Source organism: Daphnia pulicaria, chromosome 1, assembly GCF_021234035.1.
Source record: "Daphnia pulicaria isolate SC F1-1A chromosome 1, SC_F0-13Bv2, whole genome shotgun sequence".
Lineage (NCBI taxonomy): Eukaryota > Metazoa > Arthropoda > Branchiopoda > Diplostraca > Daphniidae > Daphnia > Daphnia pulicaria.
The window spans coordinates 29,021,272-29,033,847 of record NC_060913.1 but is presented as its reverse complement, the minus strand read 5'-3'; the positions used below and the strand labels follow the sequence as shown (position 1 = coordinate 29,033,847).

The following is a 12,576-nucleotide window of genomic DNA, read 5'->3' as shown; positions in this document are numbered from 1 at the left end:
TATCGTTCACGTCACTCAGGCCTCACACACGCCACACTCGCATCCAACGAGTGGTGAAAGTCACGATCGTTTGATTAAAACAAAATATAAATATATATTTATATATAAATATATGTATGTATACATATTTTATGCGCGTACCACGACACGACAGAGTGCCACTGTTTGTTCTATTGAGAACTCACACATAATTATGCTGTTCATTGAGAGCTCATCTCCGCAGACGCGGCATATTACGCACGCCAGTTAATTAACGTTATGTTCAATTATTGACAGAACCTCAATGAGAACCAGGAGGTCGCGAACCAAAATCTGATAGACGCTTGGGACATGAAGGATGCAGAGGCGAGAATTATAATATTCTGCAACGTTGAGGGGCCACAGCAAACTCTCATCGAAGGATGCGCTTCCTCCGCGGAAATGTGGGAGCGTTTGATACTGCAATACGCCAACGCTGCTCCTATCAACGGCAATCTACTGCTAGAGAAATTTTTCAACTACAAATACAATCCTGGTATACTAACTATACAGTTCATAAAACTAAAGAATCTTGTTGACTCACACATGATTACCGTTCACAGAGCACAGAGTGCTGGATCATGTGGCAGTATACACAAACTTGGCAGAAGAGCTGAGAAACTTGGAATCACCAGTCACTGAACAACAACTCGTTGTGAAAATTATCCAAACACTGCCCCCCAGTTTTCGCTCATTCCGTTCGGCTTGGGGCAATCTACCAAGGAACGAGCAAACAATAGCAAACCTAACACCAAGACTGGTAAACGAAGAAGCCATCAGCAGAGCGGCCAACAACGGCGCGATGGATCCGACCGATGCGGCCTTCTTTGCGTTCCACACGCCTAAAGCAGCCGCTTTCGCCGGGGAGAGCGCCGCAAAGACATCCCCAGGGCAAAGTTTCGACAACGCAGCACACGCGCAAGGGGGATTTTGTGGTTGTGGACGAGGCTCCTACTTTACGGGTGAATGGCGAGGACGCGGCAGAGGCAGAGGAGGAAGAGGAGGTAGAGGTGGTGGCAGCTCCAATCCGCACAACCACTCATACGCACGAAAAGATGGACATCAACAAAACGATCAGCAGCAAAGCAGCCAACATGCCGGCTCAGTCGTCTGCTTCAACTGCAATGGAAACGGACACAAAGCTTATCAGTGTTATCAACAAAAAGAGAAGAAGAACGTGGTCAGGCGAGACAAGAAAATTTCAACAAGAAAAGAGGTTTTGGTTGTATCTCTTCGTCATTGTGTCTGGTTGCACGAGAACACAAGGTCTGGAACGCTGATTCGGGCGCAACCAATCACATGACTGATCAACGGTCCTTCTTCACCACTTTCAAAATAATTCCACCCGGAACATGGAAAATCAATTGAATTGGTGGTGTTGAACTACAAGCCCTTGGTATAGGAAACATCGACGTCATTACAGAAGTAGATGGTGTGAAGCTTGAAGGAACATTCCACGACGTTGTATACGTTCCCGGTCTTGGAATTAATCTTTTTTCAATTGGAGCAGCCACCGACTGTAACGTCAATGTTGAGTTTACTGATACACAGGTATGTGTATGTGTTTATAAATATTTCGTTACCAACAGGTCTTTTTCGCTAATAAGGAAACTAACGAAAAATTCATGACTGGCTCTCGTGTCGAAAACTCCCTCTACAGATTATGCGCTACGACCAAAAACCCAACGGAAATGAACGAAGAATCTTCAACAGCGCTCTACGGTGTTGGTAATGGGAGTACCAAGGCGTCCTTCGAACTTTGGCATAGAAGATTCGGCCATCTCAACTGTCAAGACATTTTAAAGATCAACAAATCTAAAGCAGTATACGGCCTGCACCTCAACGACGTTAAAAAACCACTCATATGCGAAGGTTGCATCTTTGGAAAACTCCACCGTAGCAAGTTCCCAACCGGATGCGGCCGCGCGGAAAATATCGGCGACTTGATCCACTCCGATGTCGGGGGTCCATTACACGTGCCAACTCCTGAAGGCCATCGCTTCTTCGTCATCTTCAAAGACGACAACAGCAGTTATACAGTTGCCAAACTAATGAAGACGAAAAATGAAGCTGGCACGCATTTCATGGAATTTGCAGGAATGATGAAAACCCAAACCGGAAGGCCAATAAAAATACTCAGGACGAACCAAGGAACCGACATCCTCGGTGGAAACTTTAGCTAATACAAAAAACGTACTGGTCTTATTCATCAAAATACTGCTAGGTACACTCCACAACAAAACTCTCGTTCCGAGAGAACGATGCGTACAGTTGTAGAGGCCGTGAGAAGTGGCCTGTACACTAACGACAACAGCAACCAACTTCCGTGCAACATCAGAAATGAAGTCAGAGAACTCTGGGGCGAATTTCTTCTGTCTATCGTTTATATATTCAACCGGACTCTCACCAGCCACACAGAAGTCACTCCGTTCGAGAAATTATTCGGCAAGAAACCATCGGTTGCCCACCTAAGGGTTCTCGGCTGCCGCGCATACGCCCACGTTCCCGACCAGCTACGCAAGAAACTAGATCCTAAAGGCGAAGCATGTTGGATGGTCGGCTACGGTGAAAATCAAAAGGCCTGGCGACTTTGGAATCCTGTCGAGAGAAAAATAATCGTTTCCCGTGATGTGACCTTCGATGAAACAATCCTGATTGGAGATCACCCACTCACAGCTGAAAAGGGCAATAGCCCAATGGAACCAATGCAACTATTAGTAGAAGTACTTAATCAGGTATCTTGCTTATACTAGTAGCCATACATAAACAAACCAAATATATTTTTTGTGTATATATATTTATGTATGTGTATGTATATATTCATATATGTATATATATATTTTATATATATATCCGTTTTTTTTCCACCAGACTCAACTAATCGAAGGTGTAGATGAAAGCCAAGACACTCCCGATAATCAAGATGCATCAGTCGAAGAAGCTCCCCAAGTCGAGGCCTTAGAGGAGGAGATTGAACGGGCTCCTAGCGGCAGAAATGAAGAAGGTACGGAAGTCCTCGACGTTGCGAATGCGGAACCTGTTCACGTTGTGACTCCTGATCACGCCAACAAGAATCAAGAAGTGGACGAAGTCCCCAACATTGTTGCCCCACCAATATCGATTCACGATTCACACAATTATCGAAGGTAAAAACTAATCGCCGTTACGAAACAATTACTGGCGCTCACCACCTTCCATATATATTTCATAGACCAACAAGATCCGGCCGCGTGCCAAGATACACGGATCGATACGTGGAATATATGGAATCATTCGGAAATGCAGCATCCACTGATCCAGCCCCTAAGCGCTCTTCATTTTTCGAACTAGAAGTTGATGAACCACAAACCTTCAAACAAGCGGTGGAATCAAGATATGCGGAACAGTGGTTACCAGCTTTCAAGGCAGAGTATGACTCTCAGATCAAGAACAAATCGTGGGTGCTCATCTCAAAATCCCATGTACCAACTGAGTGCGCTATACTGCTTCACAAATGGGTTGGGAAATATAAGCCGGGCTATGGAGACCCACTGCAGCCAGATTTCGTGGCCCCACGCTTTAAAGGAAAATTAACAGTTGTTGGATGTCACCAGCAGTACGGCGTCGACTACGAAGAAACGTACGCACCTGTGCCACGCCTTGACTCAATTCGATCTGTTCTATCACTTACCGCATCACTCGGATACAAATCATTTCAGTTCGACGTGGCCACAGCGTTTCTGAACGCGGATGTTGACAAACCAATTTTCATGACCCAACCCGAAGGATTCGTGGTGTCCGGAAAAGAGGATCACGTCCCAGCTAGCATGTCTTTATTGGTAAAATATTTTTTTCCGACAATATTCTTCGATCGAACACCCACATATTGGTATAATATTATATTATTACTTTGTTGCGACAAGGTGGGTGTTAAATTTTTTTTTATTTTCCCAATAAATGACTATTATCAAAAATGAATAAATTAATATTATTTTGTTTTATTTTCCCAATAACGGATCATTAAATAAGGAATTCATCGTTTTCTATAAAAAAGCTATAGTTTTTTACTTTCACCACACGTTCAAAATCCTAAATGATTGTTTTATTAGGTGCTGTATTTATTGCCGAGAGTGGGTTTGAACCATTATCATTTGTGTCACCAATCCAATGCTATAACCACTACACCAGCCACAGTTATGATTTTAAAGTCCCGATGTGACCAGTGCACACTTACACATTGTCATGGTTATAGCCCAGCGTGAGCAAAATCGATTTAATTACATCAGTGTAGGAATTTATGATTATTGAGACTATTTGTTTCATAAGTCATTTGTTTGCTGAAAGTGGGTTTGAACCAACCTCCATAGAATTACCTATATGGATATATAATAATAGCAGTTTTAACATTTCATTTCCTTAACGTTTAAGATCAATTATATCACGTTAGCGTGGAGGTAGAGTTTTAAATTCGAAGTACGTAATTTAGTTGTCCGAGACTTGTACAAGATCTGGATTTTAAGACAGTTGGATTGTTCATTTAGGCAATTGTATGCAGAACTAACGAATTGAATACGATATAAAACATTTAGGATTTTGAACGCATGTTAAATGTAAAAGACTATAGCTTTTTCATAAAAAAAGGATTTATTACTTTTTTAATGGTCCGTTATTGGGAAAATAACAAAACGTAATATTGATTTATTCTTCTTTGATTATAGTCATTCATTGGGAAAACAACAAAACAACAAAACAATTTAACAGCCACCTTGACGCAGCAAAGTAATAATCTAATATTATACCAATATGTGGGTTATCGACCGAAGAATATTCTCGGAAAACAATATTTTACCATTACGGGACTTGACTTATCCTTTTTTTGGCCGTAGGGACATCCGTGGCTCTCTATTGCCTGTCGGGACAAATCCCTATAGGGAATCCCCTCTTAACCCTTGTTTACGTGGTTTCTAGAAGTTAAAAACTTTTATTGCCTCAAGTCGAAAAGCAGTTGTAATATCGCTGATGGTGTAGTGGTTATAGGATTGGATTGGTGACTCAAGGTGTAATGGTTCAAACCCACTCTAGACCAAACACAAAATAGAACTTCAAATGGAATCCTTTCTAATAACAAGTTGAAGATGAAAAAATATGCAATACTGGACTATATAACTAAAGACACAACAACCAGATTTGAAATTTTAAAAGTAGTAAAACTGTTATTTCACCAATAAAAGTAAAATAAGTAAAATAAGTTGAAGAAATATTGTGAGCCAACAAATTTGGGTGCAAAAATGTATTGGAATAATATATAAAAAAATTATTTTACCAACATCTCAATTGTAGGAATATAATATTTTAGCAATATTTGGGAAATATACTCTGCTAGCTGGGGTGTGTAAACTTTTGAAAGCAGTCTACGGCATAAAGCAGGCTTTGGTCTTGACTTTGATCTTTGGTGCAAGACCTTCATCGCCGCCCTACTCAGATATGGTTTTAAGGCACTGGACGCAGATATGTGCGTGTTCATCCTGGTTAACAATAGCATCGTGTCATATCTCTTCATCTGGGTAGATGACGGATGATTTTCTAGCAGTTCTGATGAGGAGTGTCAACGCTTCGCTACTTGGATCGGTAACTAATAAGTTATAACCTTTTTTTCCCCATTACTCACAAATCAAATTTCCTACCTCTTTTGTCAGGTAACGAATTTGAAGTAAGATGTCTCCCCCCGACCAGATTCGTTGGTATGAACATCGAGTACGACAGGGAAAATAGCCAAGTATTTCTCTCGCAGCAGCACTCGATACTCAAGGCACTGGAACAGTTCGGCATGACGGATAGCCATCCCAAGCTGACCCCAGCCGAATCCAGCGTTCACCTTTCTAGTTCCATGGTGCCACGCAACGAGGGGAAAGTGGACATGTCTTTAATCCCCTACCGTGCGGCAGTTGGATTCCTGCTCTATCTTTCATCCACCACTAGACCGGACATTGCCTACGGCGTTGGACAAGTGTCAAAATTTTGCGAAAACCCACAGCCGGCGCACTGGAACGCAGTCAAACGTATATTCGCTTCTGAAAGGTACGCTCGACTTCGGTATATGGCTGGGTGGACGGAAGGATGAAGGAGCCGTAGTCTATACCCGACGCCGACTACGCCAGTGATGTAGACGACCGAAAATCCATCTCAGGATGCATCGCTTTCTACAAGGGAGGGCCAGTCGCAAGGTCGTGCAGGAGACAAGAATGTGTATCTATCTCAACTACCGAGTCGGAATATGTGTCCTTATCAGATGGAGCGAAGACAGCTCTTTGGCTCAACGCGCTGGCTAACGGCCTAAACTCGTCTCCGGTCCTAATGGAAAAGTCTTCAGGCGACGAGGTACCACCAAATCCCGTTAAGATGTATTGCGATAATCAAAGTGCTATTTGTCTGGTCAAAAATCCGGTCCATCCGCGGCGATCAAAACACATCGACGTGAGATATCACTTTGTAAGACAGCTGCAAGAAAACAACAAGATCGCCGTCGAATTCGTTAGCTCCAAAGACCAACTGGCCGACATCTTCACGAAGGCTTTGCCAGCGCCAAGGTTCCAAGAGTTACGTGAACGCATCGGGGTAGGACCATACAAGAAGAATTGAGGAGGTAGGGGTTTGAGAGAGGGTATTAGAAACGGCTGTCCATTTGGCAAACCCGCTTTACCCCCTTCCCCTCCTTTGAGCAAGTGACGACGCCAGGTTTTTCTTTAAGTCTGGCAACGTGGGTGGGAGTCATCTTAGAAAAGAGGGGGGGGGCTTCCTTTTTCCTTCTTCTTGTCCGTGATCTCGTGGAGTGTGGTAACGCTGCATGTGCTCTGTATTTCTTATGTGTGTCTCAAATGTGGCTTTGTGTATCCCTAGTGTCATCAACAATATACACTTAGTGCATTATATCTTATTTATTTTATCACACGTCAATGCACGCCAGAGCACGCCAGTGCACGCCAGAGCACGCAAGTGCACGCCAAAGCACGCCAGTGCACGCCAATTCACACCAGAGCACGCTAGTGCACGCAAGAGCACGCCAGTGCACGCCAGAGTACGCCAGTGCATTCCAGAGAACGCCAATGCACGCCAGAGCACGCCAGTGCACGCCAGAGCACGCCAGTGCACGCAAGAGCACGTCAATGCACGCCAGAGTACGCCAGTGCATTCCAGAGAACGCCAATTCACACTAGAGCACGCCAGTGCACGCCAGAGCACGCCAGTGCACGCCAGAGCACGTCAATGCACGCCAGAGCAAGCCAGTGCACGCCAGAGCACGCCAGTGCACGCCAATTCACACTAGAGCACGCCAGTGCACGCCAGAGCACGCCAGTGCAAGACAGAGCACGCCAGTGCAAGCCAGAGCACGCATGAGCACGCCAGAGCACGTCAATGCACGCCAGAGCAAGCCAGAGCACGCCAGAGCACGCCAGAGCACGCCAGTGCACGCCAGAGCGTGGTAGAGCACAGCAGAGAACAGCTCAGCACTTGAAGTTGCTATAATATTTTGTTCACTTGTTATAACCATTTTTAATTAAAGGATGTGTAAATCAATGTCCAATACACCATTTCAAGTCTATTGAATAAATAAATATATAGAGCAAATCATGAACAAAAAGTTTTAGAAAAACGCACATCACAGCACTTGAATTTTTAAAAATCATCAAGTTATTTGAGTTCTATTGTCGGGTAGTGGATTTCTATTGTCAAGAACTTGAGTTCTGCATAGCAGAGCACGCCAGAGCACGACAGAGCACGCCAGAGCACGCCAGTGCACGCCAGAGCACGCAAGTGCACGCCAGAGCACGCAAGTGCACGCCAGAGCACGCAAGTGCACGCCAGAGCACGCAAGTGCACGCCAGAGCACGCCAATTCACACCAGTGCACGCCAGTGCACGCCAATTCACACCAGAGCACGCCAGTGCAGGCCAGAGCACGCCAATTCACACCAGAGCACACCAGTGCACGCCAGAGCACGCCAGTGCACACAAGAGCACGTCAATGCACGCCAGAGCACGCCAGTGCACGCCAGAGCACGCCAGAGCACGCCACAGCACGCCAGTGCACGCCAGAGAACGCCAGTGCACGCCAGAGAACGCCAGTGCACGTCAGAGCACGCCAGTGCCCGCCAGAGCACGCCAGTGCACACCAGAGCACGCCAATTCACACCAGAGCACGCCAGTGCACGCCATAGCACGCCAGTGCACGCCAGAGCACGGTAGAGCACAGCAGAGAACAGCTCAGCACTTGAAGTTGCTATAATATTTTTTTCACTTGTAAAAACCATTTTTTAATTACAGGATGTGTAAATCAATGTCCAATACACCATTTCAAGTCTATTTAATCAATAAATTTATAGAGCAAATCATGAACATAAAGTTTGAGAAAAATGCACATCACAGCACTTGAATTTTTACAAATTATTCAAGTTATTTGAGTTCTATTGTCGGGTAGTGGATTTCCATTGTCAAGCACTTGAGTTCTGCATAGCAGAGCACGCCAGTGCACGCCAGAGCACGCCAGTGCACGCCAGTGCACGCCAGAGCACGCCAGTGCATGCTAGAGCACGCCAGTACACGCCAGAGAAATTAAATTCACGCCAGAGCACGCCAATTCACACCAGAGCACGCCAATGCACGCCAGAGCACGCCACTGCACGCCAGAGCACGCCACTGCACGCCAGAGCAAGGCAGAGCACAGCAGAGAACAGCTCAGCACTTGAAGTTGCTATAATATTTTTTTCACTTGTTATAATCATTTTTAATTAAAGGATATGTAAATCAATGTCCAATACACCATTTCAAGTCTATTGAATCAATAAATTTATAGAGCAAATCATGAACAACAAGTTTTAGAAAAACGCACATCACAGCACTTGAATTTTTAAAAATCATCAAGTTATTTGAGTTCTATTGTCGGGTAGTGGATTTCTATTGTCAAGCACTTGAGCTCTGAATAGAAGAGCACGCCAGAGCACGACAGAGCACGCCAGAGCACGCCAGTGCACTTCAGAGCATGCCAGTGCACGCCAGTGCACGCCAGAGCACGCCAATTCACACCAGTGCACGCCAGTGCACGCAAGAGCACGCTAATTCACAACAGAGCACGTCAATGCAAGCTAGAGCACGCAAGTGCACGCCAAAGCACGCCAGTGCACGCCAGAGCACGCCAGTGCACGCCAGACCACGCCAGTGCCCGCCAGAGCACGCCAGTGCACGCCAGAGCAATTCAATGCACACCAGAGCACGCCAGTGCACGCCAGAGCACGTCAATGCACGCCAGAGAACGGCAGTGAACGCCAATTCACACTAGAGCACGCCAGTGCACGCCAGAGCACACCAGTGAATGCCAGAGCACGCCAGAGCACGCCAGAGCACGTCAATGCACGCCAGAGCAAGCCAGAGCACGCCAGAGCACGCCAGTGCACGCCAGTGCACGCCAGAGGACGCCAGTGCAAGCAAGAGCACGTCAATGCAAACCAGAGCACGCCAGTGCACGCCAGAGCACGCAAGTGCACGCCAAAGAACGCCAGTGCACGCTAGAGCACGCCAGTGCACGCCAGTGCACGCCAATTCACACCAGAGCACGCCAGAGCTCGCCAGAGCTCGCCAGAGCACGTCAATGAACGCCAGAGCAAGCCAGAGCACTCCAGAGCACTCCAGAGCACGCCAGTGCACGCCAGAGAACGCCAATTCATACTAGAGCACGCCAGTGCAGGCCAGAGCACGCCAATTCACACCAGAGCACGCCAGAGCACGCCAGTGCACGCCAGAGCATGCCAATTCACACCAGAGCACGCCAGAGCACGCCAGTGCACGCCAGTGCACGCCAGAGCACGTCAAAGCACGCCAATTCACACCAGAGCACGCCAGAGCACGCCAATTCACACCAGAGCACGCCAGAGCACGCCAATTCACACCAGAGCACGCCAGTGCACGCCAGAGCACGTCAATGCACGCCAGAACACGCCAGTGCACGCCAGAGCACGCTTATTCACACTAGAGCACGCCAGTGCACGCCAGAGAACGTCAATGCACGCCAGAGCACGCCAGAGCACGCCAGAGCACGGTAGAGCACAGCAGAGAACAGCTCAGCACTTGAAGTTGCTATAATATTTTTTTCACTTGTTAAAACCATTTTTTAATTACAGGATGTGTAAATCAATGTCCAATACACAATTTCAAGTCTATTGAATCAATAAATTTATAGAGAAAATCATGAACAAAAAGTTTTAGAAAAAACGCACATCACAGCACTTGAATTTTTAAAAATTATTCAAGTTATTTGATTTCTATTGTCGGGTAGTGGATTTCTATACGCCAGAGCACGTCAATGCACGCCAGAGCACTCCAATTCACACCAGAGCACGCCAGTGCACGCCAGAGCACGCCAGTTCACGCCAGAGCACGCCAGTGCACGCCAGAGCACGTCAATGCACACCAGAGCACGCCAGTGCACTCCAGAGCACGCCAGTACACGCCAGAGCACGCAAATTTACACCAGAGCACGCCAATTCACACCAGAGCACGCCAGTGCACGCCAGAGCACGTCAATGCACGCCAGAGCACGCCAGTGCATGCCAGAGCACGCCAGTGCACACCAGAGCACGCCAGTGGACGCCAGAGCACGCCAGTTCACGCCAGAGCATGCCAGTGCACGCCATAGCACACCAATTTACACCAGAGCACGCCAGTGCACGCCAGAGCACGCAAATGCACGCCAGAGCACGTCAATGCACGCCAGAGCACGTCAATGCACGCCAGAGCACGGTAGAGCACAGCAGAGAACAGCTCAGCACTTGAAGTTGCTATAATATTTTTTTCACTTGTTAAAACCAATTTTTAATTACAGGATGTGTAAATCAATGTCCAATACACCATTTCAAGTCTATTGAATCAATAAATTTATAGATCAAATCATGAACAAAAAGTTTTAGAAAAACGCAAATTAAAGCACTTGATTTTTAAAAATTATTCAAGTTATTTGAGTTCTATTGTCGGGTAGTGGATTTCTATTGTCAAGCACTTGAGTTCTGCATAGCAGAGCACGCCAGAGCACGACAGAGCACGCCAGAGCTCACCAGTGCACGCCAGAGCACGCCAGTGCACGCCACAGCACTTGAATTTTAAAAAATTATTCAAGTTATTTGAGTTCTATTGTCGGGTAGTGGATTTCTATTGTCAAGCACTTGAGATCTGCATAGCAGAGCATGCCAGAAGACGACAGAGCACGCCAGAGCCCGCCAGTGCACGCCAGAGCACGCCAATTCACACCAGAGCACACCAGTGCACGCCAGAGCACGTCAATGCACGCCAGAGCACGCCAGTGCACGCCAGAGCACGCCAATTCACACCAGAGCACGCCAGTTTAAGCCAGAGCACGCCAGTGCACGCCAGAGCACGCCAGTGCACGCCAGAGCACGTCAATGCACGCCAGAGCACGCCAGAGCACGCCAGTGCACGCCAGTGCACGCCAGAGCACGCCAATTCACGCCAGTGCACGGCAGAGCACGCCAGTGCACGCCAGAGCACACCAGTGCACGCCAGAGCACGTCAGAGCACGCCAGAGCACGCCAGAGCACGCCAATTCACACCAGAGCACACCAGTGCACGCCAGAGCACGCCAATTAACTCCAGAGCACGCCAGTGCATGCCAGAGCACGCCAGTACACGCCAGAGCACGCCAGTGCAAGCCAGAGCACGCCAGGGCACGCCAGAGCACGCCAGAGCACGCCAATTCACACCAGAGCACCCCAGTGCACGCCAGAGCACGCCAGTGCACGCCAGAGCACGTCAATGCACACCAGAGCACGCCAGTGCACTCCAGAGCACGCCAGTACACGCCAGAGCACGCAAATTTACACCAGAGCACGCCAATTCACACCAGAGCACGCCAGTGCACGCCAGAGCACGTCAATGCACGCCAGAGCACGCCAGTGCATGCCAGAGCACGCCAGTGCACACCAGAGCACGCCAGTGGACGCCAGAGCACGCCAGTTCACGCCAGAGCATGCCAGTGCACGCCATAGCACACCAATTTACACCAGAGCACGCCAGTGCACGCCAGAGCACGCAAATGCACGCCAGAGCACGTCAATGCACGCCAGAGCACGTCAATGCACGCCAGAGCACGGTAGAGCACAGCAGAGAACAGCTCAGCACTTGAAGTTGCTATAATATTTTTTTCACTTGTTAAAACCAATTTTTAATTACAGGATGTGTAAATCAATGTCCAATACACCATTTCAAGTCTATTGAATCAATAAATTTATAGATCAAATCATGAACAAAAAGTTTTAGAAAAACGCAAATTAAAGCACTTGATTTTTAAAAATTATTCAAGTTATTTGAGTTCTATTGTCGGGTAGTGGATTTCTATTGTCAAGCACTTGAGTTCTGCATAGCAGAGCACGCCAGAGCACGACAGAGCACGCCAGAGCTCACCAGTGCACGCCAGAGCACGCCAGTGCACGCCACAGCACTTGAATTTTAAAAAATTATTCAAGTTATTTGAGTTCTATTGTCGGGTAGTGGATTTCTATTGTCAAGCACTTGAGAT

At 47.2% G+C, this 12,576-nt stretch overlaps 1 protein-coding gene across 1 annotated transcript; it reads left to right on the top strand.

Annotated features, from left to right (window-relative positions):
- Nucleotides 1–330: 330 nt before the first annotated feature.
- On the top strand, nucleotides 331–2,201 carry LOC124321217. Its single transcript, XM_046784130.1, has 3 exons — nucleotides 331–514; nucleotides 582–1,198; nucleotides 1,608–2,201. Exons 1-3 carry the CDS (start codon nucleotides 331–333, stop codon nucleotides 2,199–2,201), a joined length of 1,395 nt encoding a protein of 464 aa, XP_046640086.1.
- The last annotated feature ends 10,375 nt before the right edge of the window (nucleotides 2,202–12,576 follow it).

What these genes read in the sequence shown, in the direction of transcription:
- LOC124321217 (XM_046784130.1), top strand. Translation starts at nt 331, where the DNA reads ATGAAGGATGCAGAGGCGAGAATTATAATATTCTGCAACGTTGAGGGG. An exon ending in CAACTACAAATACAATCCTG is followed by an intron (nt 515 to 581) that starts GTATACTAACTA and finishes TACCGTTCACAG; the next exon opens with AGCACAGAGTGCTGGATCAT. An exon ending in AAAAAGAGAAGAAGAACGTG is followed by an intron (nt 1,199 to 1,607) that starts GTCAGGCGAGAC and finishes CGTTACCAACAG; the next exon opens with GTCTTTTTCGCTAATAAGGA.